The following is a 17,456-nucleotide window of genomic DNA, read 5'->3' as shown; positions in this document are numbered from 1 at the left end:
CCCATTATCAAGCATAGATGCAATTGTTATTTTGCTTTCCTCCAACTGGTTAGATCCAGCTTGTTATTTCCTGCCCTGTACCAAGCTCAAGAGTAGACCTGGCACCCAATGTCCTAAATTATATGCTTCATATATTCCAATCCGTGTCTGCACTACAATTTTTGCCCCTTGTGGTCCTCTAGTGCTACAGAAGTGTTGACAGTAAATACAATTCATTTGTTCAGCACAACATAATCAATTAATTACAATGTGTAATCATAAGACTGCAAGAAGCATCTATATCTTTTGTTTTTAGTTTGACGCAGGGCAAAGTATCAGAGCTTACACTGCACACACAAAAAGTAGATGGTTCACTGTTCACAGAAGTAATTTCCTGATCATCATCATCATCATTTAAGACTGATTATGCTTTTCAGCGTTCAGTCTGGAGCATAGTCCCCCCCTTATAAAATTCCTCCATGATCCCCTATTCAGTGCTAACGTTGGTGCCTCCTCTAATGTTAAGCCTATTACTTCAAAATCATTCTTAACCGATTCCAGGTACCTTCTCCTTGGTCTACCCTCTACAGCTGAACCCACAAGTCTCTTGGGTAACCTTGCTTCTCCCACTCATGTAACATGACCCCACCATCTAAGCCTGTTCGCCCTGACTGCTACATCTACAGAGTTCATTCCCAGTTTTTCTTTGATTTCCTCATTGTGGACACCCTCCTGCCATTGTTCCCATCTACTCGTACCTGCAATCCTCCTAGTTACTTTCATATTTGTAACCTCAGCCTTATTGATAAGGCAACCTGCATCCACCCATCTTTCGCTCCCATACAACAAGTTGGTTGAAAGATTGAACGGTGCACAGATAACTTAGTCTTGGTACTGACTTCCTTCTTGCAGAAGAGAGTAGATCGTAGCCGAGCGTTCACTGCATTAGCTTTGCTACACCTCGCTTCCAGTTCTTTCACTGTGCTGCCATCCTGTGAGAATATGCATCCTAAGTACTTGAAACCGTCCACCTGTTCTAACTTTGTTCCTCCTATTTGGCACTCAATCCGTTTATGTCTCTTTCCCAGTGACATTACTTCCGTTTTGGAGATGCTAATCTTGATAACGTAGTCCTTACTTTTCTGATCTAGCTCTGAAATAGTACTTTGCAAGGCCGGCCGATGTGGCCGTGCGGTTCAAGGCGCTTCAGTCTGGAACCGCGTGACTGCTACAGTCGCAGGTTCGAATCCTGCCTCGGGCATGGTTGTGTGTGATGTCCTTAGGTTAGTTAGGTTTAAGTAGTTCTAAGTTCTAGGGGACTGATGACCACAGATGTTAAGTCCCATAGTGCTCAGAGCCATTACTTTGCAAACTTTCAATTGAATCTGCCATCACAACTAAGTCATCTGCATATGCGAGACTGCTTATTTTGTGTTCACATATCTTAATCTCACCCAGCCAGTCTATTGTTTTCAACATATGATCCATAAATAATATGAACAACAGTGGAGACAGGTTGCAGCCTTGCCTTACCCCTGAAACTACTCTGAACCATGAACTCAATTTACCGTCAACTCGAAATGCTGCCTGACTATGTACAGACCTTTAATTGCTTGCAAAAGTTTGCCTCCTATTCCATAATCTCGTAGAACAGACAATAACTTCCTCCTAGGAAGCAGATCTACAAAGCATAGATACAATTCCCTGTTCCACTCTTAACACTTCTCCATTATTTGCCGTAAGCTAAAGATCTGGTCCTGACAACCTCTAAGAGGCCTAACCCCACACTGATTTTCATCCAATTTGTCCTCAACTAATATTCGCACTTTCCTTTCAACAATACCTGTGAAGATTTTTCCCACAATGCTGATTAAAGAGATACCTCTGTAGTTGTTACAATCTTTTCTCTTTCCATGTTTAAAGATTGGTGTGATTACTGCTTTTGTCCAGTCTGATGGAACCTGTCCCGACTCCCACGCCATTTCAATTAACCTGTGTAGCCATTCAAGACCTGACATTCCACTGTATTTGATGAGTTCCGACTTAATTTCATCCACCCCAGCAGCTTTATTGGACTGCAATCTACTGACCATTTTCTCCACTTCCTCAAATGTGATCCTGTTTCCACCATCATTCATATCCCATTGTACATCAAAATCTGAAACATTACTGATCGTATTTTCACCTACATTGAGCAACTCTTCAAAATATTCCCTCCATCTGCCCAACGCATCAACAGGATTCACCAGCAGTTTTCCTGATCTGTCCAAAATACTTGTCATTTCCTTCTTACCTCCCTTTCGAAGACTGCTAATTACACTCCAGAATGGTTTTCCAGCAGCTTGACCCAAAGTCTCCAACCTATTTCCAAAGTCTTCCGAAGATTTGTTCTTGGATGCTGCAATTATCTTTTTGGCTTTGTTTCTTTCATTTCCTGATGTCTCAACAAAAACCATCTAATTGTGCCACTTCGTATAATTGTGCCACTTCGTATAATTGTGCCACTTCGTATAATTGTGCCACTTCGTATAATTGTGCCACTTCGTATAATTGTGCCACTTCGTATAATTGTGCCACTTCGTATAATTGTGCCACTTCGTATAATTGTGCCACTTCGTATAATTGTGCCACTTCGTATAATTGTGCCACTTCGTATAATTGTGCCACTTCGTATAATTGTGCCACTTCGTATAATTGTGCCACTTCGTATAATTGTGCCACTTCGTATAATTGTGCCACTTCGTATAATTGTGCCACTTCGTATAATTGTGCCACTTCGTATAATTGTGTCACTTCATATAATTAGTGCTTTGCTTGTGTCACTTCATATAATTAGTGCTACTCATTTCTTATCTTTGTCAAATAAATATTCAGCACTCTCTCTCCCTCTCTCTTTTTGCTTTAGGGCGCAAAAAAACTGTGGTCATACAATCCCATGTCAAAACTGTAGAACACAAAGACAGAGAGGAGTTAAAAAACGACTATACGTCAGTCCCAATTGACATAATAGAAGACAGCTAAAAACAGGCAAGTGGAAAAAGGGCTAAAACGACACCACACAGAAATGGAGGTCCAAAACTAAAAAATTAAATGGCCTTTGCCATATTGCTTTGGCAGATAAAAAGTAAGATGCGGTCGACAGCCATGCGTCATTTGCTAAAACAGCCAATAACTCCGACGGCAAACCCAAACGGGGATGTAAAAGGTTAAAAAATGGACATTCCATCAGGAAGTGGCAGACAGTTAAAACTTGAGTGCAATGTGCACAAAGTGGTGGGGTAGCACCACTTGGCAAATGACTATGGCTAAAAAGGCAGTGCTCAATACGCAGCAGAGTTAAAATAATCTCTGCCCGGCGGGAGGGCCAAGAGGTGGTCGTCCAAGCCGCTGGGAGAACCTTAATAAGCCGGAGCTTATTCCCGTGAAGGGAGGACCATTGGCCACGCCAAAGCAACACCACCTCCTGACAGACGGCAACAGAGAGATAATTGGAGGGAATATAGGTACTCGTAGGCTGAGGTACGAGGACTGCAGCTTTAGCAGCCTCATTTCCTGGCAGACCGACATGACCAGGAACCGACAGAAACATCACACTGGCTCCACCAAGAGTGAGCAGTTGACAGTTTTCCTGGACCCGCTGCACTAAGGGATGGGCAGTGTACAGCACACACAGACTTTGAAGGGCACTGCGAGTGAGCAGAAGACACAATTGAAAAGCCTGTGTCACCGGATGTACTCCATGGCCTGCTACAAGGCGAAGAGCTTGGCTGTAAGACTGAGCAGTGTGCCGGAAGCCGAAATCTAAAGACATTGGTGCCAACAATGAAGTCACACCCGACCACACAGTCAGTCTGAGGGCCATCAGTGTATACAAAGGTAATATCGCGAAGTTCCATGTGAAGGTCGTGAAACTGGAGGCGATAGACCGAGGCTGGAGTAGTGTCCTTAGGAAGCGAATCAAGGCCAAAGTTAACATGGGCCACTTCACGAAGTCAAAGTGGTGAAGGGTTCAGATCCACCGGAAAAGGTGCAGGTAGTGTGAAGTTAAGCCGCCGTAGCAAGTGCAGAAAGCAGACTCCACGAGGTAACACATAAGGACGAGCTCCATACTGACGATCAAAGGAATCATCAAAGAAGGAGGCATAGAATGGATGGCCACGCAGGGCAGACAAACGGCTTGCATACCTGCTAAGGATAAAGTCACAGCGGTAGTACAACGGTAGTTCAGCAGTGTCAGCATACAGACTCTCAACCGGGCTGGTGTAAACACTGCCCGTGGCCAAACTGATGCCACAATGATGGATAGTGTCAAGATGGCGTAAGAGGGTTGGGCGTGCAGACGCATAAACAAAGCACCCATCGTCGAGTTTCAAACGGACAAGGGAGCGGTACAAACAGAGGAAGGTGGTTCGATCGGCACCCCAGGAAGTACCATTGAGGAATTGTGTACAGCTGGCTGCCAGGTAACATACATGGGAAGACCAAGAGTTTCCTATCGAGCATGAGCCCGATTTTGTAGAAGGACAAAAGGCCCAAGATGTAAAAATGGTGGGACCAATTGCGGTTGGTTGGTTTGTGGGATTGAAGGGACCAGACTACTAGAGCCATCAGGCCCTTTTTCCACAAACTTTAAACACCCACAAAGAATAAGAACAAACAATGGAGATGACAAGAGATGACACAGCACAAGAAAGAGACAGACAGAGACCAGAAAAAAGGAATTAAAATCACACCAAGTGTGACAGTGGTTGGCCGACCACAGAAACAAAAAAGGAAAAGCCAACCACCAAGAAACGCACTAAAAACCCCAGTCTAAAATCGTAGGCCAAAGGCTAGACTCAACACAAAAAAAGGACAAACACTTAGATCAAGCGATAAAAGCCCCCTGCACAAATAAAACTCAAAACTAAATCTGCCATCGCAACGTCATCTGATAAAAGTGCAGGAAGAGTATCAGGCAGTGCAAACATCTGCCTGAGCGGAGTTAAAAGTGGGCAGTCCAACAAGATGTGGACCACCGTCAAAGCTAACCCGCAGTGACATAAAAGTGGGTCCTCACTGTGCAATAAATAGCTGTGTGTCATCGAGGTGTGGCCAATGCGCAGCCGGCAGGGGACAACAGAGTCCTTGCAAGAGACACACAAGGAGCGCCACAAACCGGTAGCCTCCTTGATGGCCCGAAGTTTGTTGGGTGAAGGAAGGGGGCGCCATTCTTCACCCCAGGTGCGAAGTACCTTCTGCCGCAAAACTGACCTGAGGTCACTCTCCGAAAGGTCAATCTCCAAGGCTGGTGCACCGACTGCCTTTTTGGCCAGTATGTCAACACATTCATAACCTGGGATGCCGGCATGACCCAAGGTCCTCACAAAGACCACAGAGCGGCCACAACGGGCAAGAGTATGGAGGGACTCCTGGATAGCCATCACCAGATGAGAGCGAGGGAAACACTGGTCGATAGCTCGTAAACCGCTCAGGGAGTCACTACAGATAACGAAGGTCTCACCTGAGCAGGAGTGGATATACTCTAGGGCGCGAGAGATGGTGACCAGCTCGGCAGTGAAAACACTGTAGCCAGCCGTCAATGAGTGTTGTTCATAATGATTCCCTAGAGTAAGAGCATAACCGACATGACCAGCAGCTATCGAGCCGTCAGTATAGACAACGTCAGAGCCTTGAAATGTGTCAGAGATTGAATGAAAGCAGTGGCAGAGGGCCTCAGGAGGGACTGAGTCCTTCGGGCCCTGCGCCAAATTGAGCCGAAGGCATGGGCGGGGCACATGCCACAGGGGTATACGCAAAGGGGCCCAGAAAAGAGGTGGAAGAGGGAAAACCTCAAACCCACAGAGAAGAGCTCTGACGTGAACCGCAATTGTACACCCTGACTGGGGCCGCTGTTCCAGAAGACGGACGACCAACTGAGGGAATAGGAGATGATAATTGGGATGCCCGAGCAAGCTACAAACATGTGTAGCATAAGCGGCCAGTAATCGTTGGCACCGGAACCGCAATGGAGGGACACCTGCCTCCACAAGTATGCTATTGACAGTGCTTGTCCGGAAAGCTCCAGTGGCGAGTCTGATCCTACAGTGGCTCCAGTGGCGAGTCTGATCCTACTGTGAAGGATGGAGCCCAGCAACTGCAATGCACAAGGGGATGCTGAACCGTAAGCCAGGCTCCCATAATCTAGACGGGACTGAATTAACGCCTGGTACAGCCATAGAAGGGTAGACCGATCAGCAGCCCAGCTGGTGTGATGCAAGCAACGGAGAGCGTTAAGGTGCTGCCAGCACATCTGTTTAAGCTGCCGAATATGAGGGAGGCAAGTCAACAGAGTATCAAAAACCAATCCCAAAAACTGATGCATCTCCACCACAGCAAGAGGTTTGCCGTCAAGATAAGGCCATGGCTCAGGGTGAACAGTGTGTTGACGGCAGAAATGCCTAACGCAGGTCTTGGCAGCCGAAAACTGGAAGCCATGAGCCACATCCCAAGAAAGCACCATGCGAATAGCACCCTGCAGTTGCCATTCAGCAGCTGCAATGACAGTGGAGCTAACAGATAGGCAGCAGTCGTCAGCATACAAGGAAGCTGAAACAGATGTTCCCACCGCCACAGTGAGCCCATTAATTGCAATTAAAAAGAGGCAGACACTTAAGACAGATCCTTGCAGTATGTCATTCTCCTGAACTTGGGAGGAACTATGGGAGGCCACAACTTGCATGCGTAAAGAACGATGCGACAGAAAATTTTGTATGAAAATTGGGAGCAGACCCCGAAGACCCCAACTATGAAGCATAGAGAAGATGTGATGCCGCCATGTCATATCGTAAGCCTTCTGCATATGAAAAAAGATGGCGACCAGATGCTGGCGGTGGGCAAAGGCTGTATGGATGGCAGACTCGAGGTACACCAGATTATTGGTGGCAGAGCGGCTCTTATGGAACCCACCCTGAGACACAGCCAGAAGACCCCAAGACTCAAGTAGCCAACTCAACCTCCGGTTCACCGTGCATTCAAGCAACTTACAAAGAATGTTGGTGACGCTAATGGGGCGGTAGCTGTCCACCTCCAGGGGTTCTTGCCAAGTTTCAACATGGGAATTATAATGCTTTCCCGCCATTGCGATGGGAACTCGTGCTCAATCCAGATACAGTTGAAAAGGTCTAGGAGGCGTCGCTGGCAGTCCACCGAGAGGTGTTTGAGCCTGGAGAAAGATGGAGACTGCAGACAGTAACAGCCTCAGGCGTCCACACCCGAACAGCGACAGCCTCTAAAGGTGTTTGTAGAGGGAAAGACTCGCTGTAAAGAGAGTGAAGGACGTAGATGCAGATGCCACCAGATACCCTCTAATAAGCTGCCCGGTTCTTATAATAACCACGATAGCCACGGAGGGCGCGGGTTCGCCTTGTTGGAAAGCAAGTTTCCTCATGAGCAATGCAGACGAAAGGGTGAAGGCTGAGAAGTTGTCAGAGCTCAGCAAGATGGTGGGAAAAAACCGCTGCAGTTCCACTGGAGGATGACATTGTCCATGGCCGAGAAAGGCATGAAGGGACCAAGGAGGCAGATTATACCGCTGGGTCACCTGCTGCCACCAACTGAGTACCGACAGGAGCGACATCCATCATGTCTGAGGGACCAGTGAGATCTAGATCCTCAGTGGACGCCAGAATCTCCACTGCGTCCTCAGATGCATGGCTTGTAGGTAGCGGTGGAGTGGGTGCCACCATGATTTCCTTGGTCTTAGGGGTCTTTGACTTCGATTTCTCACGCTGATCCTGTGGTTGCCCTTGCTGGGAGGGCTTCTTTGATTCAGTCTCCAGGACCGAAGAGGACCGCGAAGCCCTATGACCAGCTACCTGCGGCTTCTTCAGCCCCTGACAGGTGTCTGGATTGCCACTGGTAGGAACCTGGGAAGGGAGCGACCCGAGGGATCCCTTCCTAGCGAGAGAAGGCGTAGAAGACTTACGCTTCTCCGGCTTAGAAGTGGGGACTGGTGTCCCTGATGGGAGGGGTTGTTGCTCCCAAGGTAGGTGGTGCGGGAGCAACAGGGAGGGAAGAGCCCCCCCACCATCAAGGGGGCAGGTGTGGTCCTTCGGCTCTGAGAGCTGACTGTATATGGTGCAACCTGTAACAGGAGTGACAGTGGCAGCATAAGATGACGTCATGCACACGGGATGAAGCGGTTGAAATTTCTGTTTAGCCTCAGTGTAGGTCACTCGGTCCAAGGTCTTGTATTCCATTATTTGCTGTTCCTTCTGTAGAATCTTACAGTCCGGCGAGCAAGGGGGATGGTGCTCTCCGCAGTTGACACAGATGGGAGGCGGGGCACACGCAGTATCGGGATGGGATGGACGACCACAATCGCGACATATGACGCTGGAAGCACAGCGGGAAGACATATGGCCGAACTTTCTCAACACTTGAAGCACCGTATCGGGGGAGGGATATATGGCTTAGCATCACAGTGATAGACCATCACCTTCACCTTCTCGGGTAATGTGTCACCCTCGAAGGCCAAGATGAAGGCACCGGTGGCAACCTGATTATCCCTCAGACCCCAGTGGAGGCGCCAGATGTAATGGACACCTTGTCGTTCTAAGTTGACGCGCAGCTCGTCATCGGACTGTAAAAGAAGGTCCCTGTGGAAGATAATGCCATGGACCATACTTAAGATTTGGGGGGGGGGGGGGGGGGCGTGATAGTAACAGAAACATCTCACAGCTTCTTACAAGCGAGTAATGCTTGTGTCTGGGCAGAGGATGCTGTTTGTAGCAAGACTGACCCGGACTGCACTTTTGACAAGCCCTCCACCTTCCCGAACTTGTCCTCTAAATGCCCTACAGAGAACTGAGGCTTCATGGACACAAAGGATTCCCCATCAGCTCTCGTACAGACTAGATACTGGGGTGAATACGTCTCGCTGTCATTCATAGCCTTTCGTTCCTCCCATGGTGTGGCCAGGGAGGGGAACGATTTGGGGTCATACATGTGTGCATTAAAGTGAGCCCTCTAACACTTAAGAGACTGCTGGTGGTTGGCCACCAGCAAGAGAAGATGTGCCACACTTCATCGCGTGTCATCCACCCTGATGCCACCTACTCTGACCAAAGGCCCTCCCCGCGGGCGCCACCCAGCCACAGCAAGGGCCACCTGGCAGTCCCGATGCCCCAGGGAGATAGGCATCGGATATTAGGTGGCGAGTGGTCCATGGTCGTCATCAGCGCAGAAAGCGACACTGCTGAGTGCATGGTGGAAATCGCACTCAGGAATGTATCCTCGCCCAAGAGATGGAGAGCGAGCGGGACTGCAATTCAATGACAAATAAGCTGGCTAAAGGTCTCAACCCCCCCATGAACCATGGACCTTGCCGTTGGTGGGGAGGCTTGCGTGCCTCAGCGATACAGATAGCCGTACCGTAGGTGCAACCACAACGGAGGGGTATCTGTTGAGAGGCCAGACAAACGTGTGGTTCCTGAAGAGGGGCAGCAGCCTTTTCAGTAGTTGCAAGGGCAACAGTCTGGATGATTGACTGATCTGGCCTTGTAACAATAACCAAAACGGCCTTGCTGTGCTGGTACTGCGAACGGCTGAAAGCAAGGGGAAACTACAGCCGTAATTTTTCCCGAGGGCATGCAGCTTTACTGTATGGCATGGAGAGCTGCATCAAACCAGTCTCAGGACTGAAGACCACAACAACAACAACAAAGGTCTCAATGCACGATGGACTCAATGCACCAAGTAAGGTGCCCTTCCCCAATTGGCTCGCTCTTCAGAATAATTTTGAGCTATGGTCATCACACCCAAGAGGGGACCATCACATAACGGCAAAAACGTTTGAGTCTGCTTTTAGTCACCTCTTACGACAGGCAGGAATACCACAGGCCTATTCTTACCCCCTAACACGCAGGGGGAACCAATTGCATCGCCAGAAATTTATACAGAGGGTTTTGTCAGTGGAAAAGTGTAATCCGATGCCGGTGGGAAACAGGCCATTATAGGGTTACCGGAGATAGCAAAGAGGACGATGCTCAGGACGGAACCCTGAGGCACACCGTTTTCCTGGACAAGGGTGTCCAACAAGGCAGGACCCACACATACCTTGAAAACTCAGTCTATAAAAATCCCTGAAGGAAACAGGGCAGGCAGCCACAGAAGCCCCACGTGTAAAGAGTACGGATGAGACTAGTTCTCTAGCAGGTGTCGAGGCCTTCTCCAAATCCCGGCAGGGTCACATTCTGGGATTTCCGCAGAAAACCGTTCATGACATGGGTGGACAAAGTAACAAGATGGTCAACTGCAGAACGCCATGCTCGAAATCCACACCGTTCATTCGTCATTAAATTGCGAAACTCGAGCCACCATACCTGCCGGGCATGAATAATATGTTCCATCACCTTGCAAACACAGCTGGTAAGAGAGATGGGGTGGTAGCTAGAAGGAAGGTTTCTGTCCTTACCAGGCTTATGTATGGGTATGCCGGTGGGCTCACGCCAGTGTCTGGGAAATGTGCCCTGTGTCCAGATGTGGTTGCATGTGTGAAGCAGAAAGTGCTTGCTCGCAAGAGAAAGGTGCTGCAACATTTGAATGTGGATGGCGTTCGATGCTGGGACAAAGGATCAGGATGAACTGAGAGCATGATTGAGGTCCCTCGTAGCAAAGGCAGCATTGTAGCACTCACGATTCAGAGAAGAGAAGGGTATTGCCCGAGCCTCCACCACTCACTTCTGGTGGAGGAAGGCAGGATGATAGTGGGAAGAGCTCGAAACTTCCACAAAATGGTGGCCCGAGATGTTGGAGATAGCAATAGGGTCCACGGTAATGCCGTCTGCTACTGTCAGGCCAGAAATGGGGGAATGGATCTTGGTCCCTGAGAGCCGTCGGAGGTTGGGTCACACGACGCAGGTGGAACTGTTAAATTCACTAGCGAATGAAATCCAGCTAGCTCATTTGCTACCTCAAAGACCATGACAACACTTTGCATGCATCTATTTATAATTAATGCAGTTAAAAATGCAGAGAGCACATCTCTGTGCGCGAATTGCATCGCGGCATACCTCAGTCCACCAAGGGACTGGGACACGATGTGGTGAAGATGAAGTGCAAGGAATGGAACATTCTGCAGCAGTAAGGATAACGTTGGTGAGGTAGTCCACTTGGTCATAACAACTGGGGAAATATTGTTCTTCGAAAATCACCAGGGTGAAGTAAAGCTCCCAGTCAGCCTTAGTAAGGTGCCATTTGGACGTGCACGCAGATGGGGGCAGGAGTCAGCAAACAGAGAGCACGTGGGAAATGGTCACTCGAGTAGGTGTTAGAAAGAGTGGACAACTCAAGACGAGGGGCAAGCTGGACAGTGCAAAAGAATAGGTTCAAATCGGGATAGGTGTGCAAGGAGTTGGAAAGGAAAGTAGGTGCTCCAGTGTTAAGGCAGAAAAGGTTAAGTTGGTTAAGGAGGTCAGCCAAGAGGGAACTCCTCTGACAGGCCCTGGGAGAACCCCAAAGGGGATGATGCGTATTAAAATCACCCAGTAGCAAAAACGGGGGTGGAAACTGCCCAATAAGCTGAAGGAAGTCTGCCCTGGTGCCATCAAATAATGGAGGTTTAAGGTACAGAGGAAAAAAAGTCAGGCGGGGAAGGAAAAGGCGAACTGCAACAGCGTGAAGATGGGTAGTCGGGGAGATGGGATGACTATGAATGTCATCCTGTATGAGCAACATGACACCCCCATGACATGAAATGCTGACCTCAGGGGGAAGGTCAAAGCAGTCGTGAGGGCGCAACTTCATTTCCTGTAATATGCTTCCAAATTTTCAGTCTCTTTTCTGGTTTCCTCATAGTCCACAATTCACTTCCATGTAATGTTGCATTACAGATGTCAATTCTAAGGTATTTCTTTCTCAAATTAAGGCCAATAACTAATACTAGAAAAATATGCATGTATCATCTTCTTATGCCTTTTAGTTCCATCCATTTCACATTAAGTTTACTTACAAGGCAGCAGAATTCCACCTCTGTCTGCTATGTAGTCCACAATTTCCGTAAGTTCATTGCAGATCTCATTTCTACTACCACATACTTTTGTGTATTTGATTTATTCCAAATAAATGCTATGTGCTTAGCAGATGACTCATTCGATTCAACAGGCACTGTAATTCTTCCTCACTTTCATAGAGAACAGCAACACCATCAGCAAATCTTATCACTGATATCCTTTCACTCTGATCTTTAGTCTCACTTCTGAACCTCATTACCACAAGGAAAGCATTATTATTTTTTTATTATAATTACTCTGTTTATTAAAGGTTCAGATACATATAACCACAGAAGTAATTAAGATCCACACCATCTTGCTACCATATCTTTTTTGAACTGTATTGTTTGTTGACATGTTGCAAGTGTAACATGAATATAGTCAAGATATGCCGAACATAACACACTGCACCACAGGCAGACTTCAGTGTAAGTACGTCTGAGCATAAACAGGCCATGCAAGACGGAGCCCTGGCACTCATACAGTATGATGGTTTCAGTGGGCTGTCCCAGTGCAGTGATCTGGTTCCGATAAGACCACTCACTGACACACACAAGTCTAATTGTTCAGTAATGGTATTCACAACAGGCTGCCCCTGATGAACTAATCTTTTCACGCACCGGACAACATTTGATACAACTATATGTCTGTTAATTTGAAATTTATATGAAAACACTGTACTTTAATTCTATTTATTGAATTAATGCTACTGAAACGTGAAAAATGCAAATTTTATATATGGAGAATGGAGCCATGTGTGGCACGAAAAGCGAAACTGATAAAGCCACCAATATATGCACCGTAAGTTTTCAGCAAAACTTTTATAATCATAACCAATGTAACAACTGTCCCCCCAGCCAAAGAGTTTGGCAACATATTTCAACATTGCCAAACTTTACCAGAGCTTTACTCACAGCTGTCTCTGCAAAGACCCGACTGGTTCCGAATGTCGAAGCGCAAAATCAACAAACTCGGTTTACACACTAATCATGTGTCAGCAGAGCCCTCAAAGCTTTCAGTCAATAAAATTTGGCAGTTCCTTTTTCTCCCTCCTGCAATTCACAGAGTTGAGAGGGTAGCAGGCTTTGAATAGCCATACCATCAGCAGCGTGGATGGTTGAGCAACCCATTCTAATTTGTTCACCATAATGCAATCCAACAAGAGTGTTACCTTGTTAACGGTTTTTCCATGATTATTTGACCTCGGACATTGAAAATCTTTGTGAACATCACCTTGCCTGCCCTGTGCACAGCTTTGAATTTTTTCGGAAGGCAATGCACCACATTCACATTCCTAGATGCCTCACTATGTTACCCAAAAGCAGTATATTAATGGTAGGCAACGAAAACCTCATAACTCCAGTTTGCTACATGTGTTACCATACAGTAGAAACCTAGTTATTGACAGATTAGAGAAATCAATGTAGTTTCAAATCTCTCTTTGATAACGGAGTTACCAGTTACTGGAATTACGAAGCTTTCACAGACAGCTGGAGCTACGAGGTTTTCATTGATTCCATTGACATGCAAATTTCAACCTGTTTGGTCACTAGAATGTTTCATACCTTTTCATTTGGAAACTTGTTACAAATAAGGATGACCGGACATAGCTTTCAACTGTCGTTACTCTGACCATAACTCCAGCGTGCTAATCACTGCGCTACTTCTCTTGGTCGTGATAAAGATGTTGCAAAAAATTACCATGAAGTAGGCTACTGGGTTGAAACATCAGGCACTCACCTCTTTATTCAGTTCAGCTAGTTCTGTCTCGTGTACCTTCTCAGTGCTTGCTTCCAATTTATCTTGCTCCTCATTTTCCACCTCTAAAGGTGTAATAACATTCTGCATTCCTTCATTCTCATTTTTTAAATTTGGTAACTGTAAACATAGCCTCTGAATTTCATGCTGTTGTTCCTATACGGGTAACAGAAATTAAAAACAAAGTAAAACCACAAGATATAAAAAAGAAAACATGCCACCAGATTTCAGAGGTCAATAATTTTGCAAAGAAAGTAGGTTAATGGCCTTCAACGCAGTCTTCACTTCACATAATGAAATAGGAATTTTCTAAATCTTTCTTCCCTCACTAAAGATGAAGATTCCACACCCCACCTCCCTCGAAAAATCAAGTGGCTTTATAGGCCTTTCACTAACGCAGATGGCGTGGAATGGTTAGTACGTGCAAGTGGACCGAACCCTGAAATACTGGTTGTGGTGACAGCTGCAGGATTGGTAAAACTAAACTTTCGCTCTGTTCAGGCTTAACTTGACTTAATTTAATCTCGCGCACTGAAGCTTGTACAATTATGATAATATTTAACATTCTAAAGTTTATAAGGTCTAATAATTTTCATTGATAAAGTTATATTATTAACAAGCAAGTTCCGACGATTATTTTCTGAACTTTGAAATCCTTATACACACCACTACCTAGTCTCCAAATTATGTAGCATAAAATCCCCGTAGTAACATATTACAAAAAAAATTATTCACCATGGTCATCCGAAGCACATCACATACACAAAATTTTACCTCCATATCCTGTTATGAATCAAATGTCACAACAACGCTAAGTCGCAAAACAACAAAGTTCAAATGTAACCACCAAACGATAACGTCATCCAAAGATTTTACTAATCAAAGACTTTCCTTTAAACACCACTGACCACATTGGAACCACAGTCATAGAAATGTATGTCCTTGAGTCATGAGTGGAGGAAAATTGGAGCTCTGAGGTGCGGTAATCTAAAGGAAGATTCACACAGTCAATAATATTGTCAAACCGACAATATATTGACTCACTGAGGGCGCGTATTGACATATTGTTAATATAGATGAGACACGAAATCTCGTAGGAGGCAGGCGACTGTGATTTTATTATCCTGTAGTACTGTATTGGAGCTGAATAGGACGCGTCAGGTAAGTCATAAAGCAGGTGGAAAATGACTTCATTAGTCAAATTTCTCATGTGACGTGTTTCGGATTTATTTCTAGAATCTCATATCGAAGTGCACAGAGGGTACCAGGATACGAGCAATTCTAGATGTATATCGCAGTCTAACATAACAGTCGCGACACTTCGCCTCGATTTTGTTGCCTTCAGCGCCAGCAGCGCTCCAAGCGGCCGGTAGGTTGAACTGTGAGTTCGGCGCGATCGTGAAAGCGAACAGTGATTGTTTATTTTGATTTATACAATGGTTTTTACCATCGGGAGCGTTTGTAGCGCAATAAATCGCAGCAGCACTAGCAAGAAGACACCACAGCTGTCTTTTTAGGTTTCCTAAGGATCCTGAGAGGTATATACCATCATGTTACTAAACTGTATCGTCAGGATTCACTTGCAACTATATGTGTAAAAATTATGAATGTTTCGTTTTAGGAGGAAAAATGGCTAGTTAATAGCAGACGAGAAGACCTTATGAAGAAAGACCCGGTTTACTGTATAATAATATTAGGTTTTGTTCGCTACATTTCGAACAAAACCAGTTCACGAACGCAGACAATAACAAACTCGTGTGGAATGCAGTACCCACACTGTTTGACATTCCAAATAAGCCATCTCAGCTGATGATGAAGAGGAAACTGCCACAAAGATTCGACAGCCAATCTAAAGCTGTAAACAGTCCTATGACACAGATGCAGCCAGTTCAACTCTCCACGTATTAGTGCCAGATTTGTGAGAATCGTCAACATAGACCTGCTTTGACGATGAAGTGTTTAGATTAAGTGCAGCTGTTCGTGTCTTACAAAAGCGTGTGAAGTGTCAGAATGTGCAGCTCGCTAGACTTCGAGACAAGGAAAGTGCCTACAGACAGATTGTTTGAAAATTATTCAAATATTTGGTTTTTCGTGAAATGTAATGTAATCAGCTCCTTATAATGTTTTCAGCATATTTCTCCCACTATTTGTCAGTTGCTTGCCCCACTTAGAATAATATAAAAATGAAGGTCGTACTTGTGGCAACAGGCGACAATGACAAAGACAGTAGGCCCACAGAACGATAAATGCGCTGTCGGTCGCTTTTGCATGTAGAGGTACATGTCTGTGCTTCTTACGTGTGAATCTGTGTGTTTATATTCTTTTGATATCAACGTGGTAAGCTGCAATTCTGTCCAATGTCACAAGTGTTGCTTAACGAATGTGTTGTAGCTTGCCACTCTATTAATGGTTTTTGTCCATACTTGCGCTTATTTTAGAATCATTTTTAGAAACATATATGCCTTCTGATACTACAAAAACTCTTGGAGGCAAGAAACTAACTCGAATAATTCGGAAATTACGTAGGAAATGGATGCAAAACAAACATTATGCTTACGACGCGTCTGACGTTCACCTTACCTGCCGCTTGGAGCGCCAGTGTCAAACGGCAACAAGTTTTACAGCAGTGAGTGTCGAGACTGTTATGTTAGACTGTGATGTATATTAACATATGGCGACTACTCACTATTCTGTCAGTCAATGTTAAATTACAGATTTAGTAAACATGCGTCAAGTGAGGACTATGGATAGTAAATTAATTTTTCACTGGTTGTGTGACTCTTTTGAGGCGACCTATTGAGCTCCAATATAGTACTAAGTAGTGTTTTCTCAGTACTGCAAATATTGACGAGCGATATTAATCGCCTTAAAACATTTTTAGCAATTTCAATACATATTGAACGTATGGCGTCAAGTGTCAACAGTTTGACAGTATTCTTCATTCCGATGTTGACACAGCTTCATGAACAGTCACATGGCGATAGTGTGCACTGTTTTCAATTCGCCTTCGTGGATATCACATCCTAGATTGAGTTTTTCATATAGTCTTCTAACACAAAATAATTTTAATAATTTTAAACATAAACCATACAAGAATATTACTCATATAATATAGACAACAGGTTACAATAAGATTTAACTTGACCTCGTTGCGACACCGACCTTGACTTGCTTTATCAAAAAACTGAAAACACTTTTAATATACTTCTGAGAGAATAATCATTACATGTAACATTTTAGGATGATCAACAGAGCATTCTCTACGACAGTCCTGACTTTGTTAATTTGAAGATACAGTAAGTCTGTAGGTTGGTGAATTACATTTAACAGAAATTTAAGAAAAGGCTTCCACTTCGAAAAGCAGTCACCTCATATAATCTCTCGTCCACTGTGATTGCTTCTCTCAATGGCGCATTTTGTTTTCCTATTTTATCTAAAGTCAGCATTAATAACTTCTCACATCCTGCAGGATTCGTCGGAAATTTAATTAAGAAATCTTTTGGATCAATAGATCTGATCTGTCCGCAAATTAACATGCGACGGGCGCACTCCCACTATTATTCAACCATTCTCAGACAGACTGCGGATTTTTCATTGTTTTCTGCTGCTTGTGAGCGATAGCTGATATAATAGCACCACTTGGTTTCTTTTCAGTGTTGAGCATCTTACCCTTGTAAAATCATGTTG

The 17,456-nt window shown here is 45.3% G+C and overlaps 1 protein-coding gene across 2 annotated transcripts in view; it reads right to left on the bottom strand.

Annotated features, from left to right (window-relative positions):
- LOC124802994 (protein Spindly-A-like) overlaps window positions 1-14,697 on the bottom strand; it is a 98,554-nt gene extending 83,857 nt beyond the window's left edge. For both annotated transcript variants that reach the window (XM_047264096.1, XM_047264097.1), the window contains exons 1-2: window positions 14,544-14,697; window positions 13,752-13,925 (exon numbers count right to left, since the gene is read on the bottom strand). In XM_047264096.1, coding sequence (XP_047120052.1) covers window positions 13,752-13,925; window positions 14,544-14,549 — 180 coding nt within the window. In that variant the 5' untranslated portion in view covers window positions 14,550-14,697. The remainder of the gene's footprint in view (window positions 1-13,751; window positions 13,926-14,543) is intronic.
- Window positions 14,698-17,456: the final 2,759 nt, after the last annotated feature.

The sequence above is a fragment of the Schistocerca piceifrons genome, chromosome 6 (genome assembly GCF_021461385.2).
Source record: "Schistocerca piceifrons isolate TAMUIC-IGC-003096 chromosome 6, iqSchPice1.1, whole genome shotgun sequence".
In the NCBI taxonomy this organism is placed as follows: Eukaryota; Metazoa; Arthropoda; class Insecta; order Orthoptera; family Acrididae; genus Schistocerca; species Schistocerca piceifrons.
This window is presented reverse-complemented; position numbering and strand designations above follow the sequence as displayed.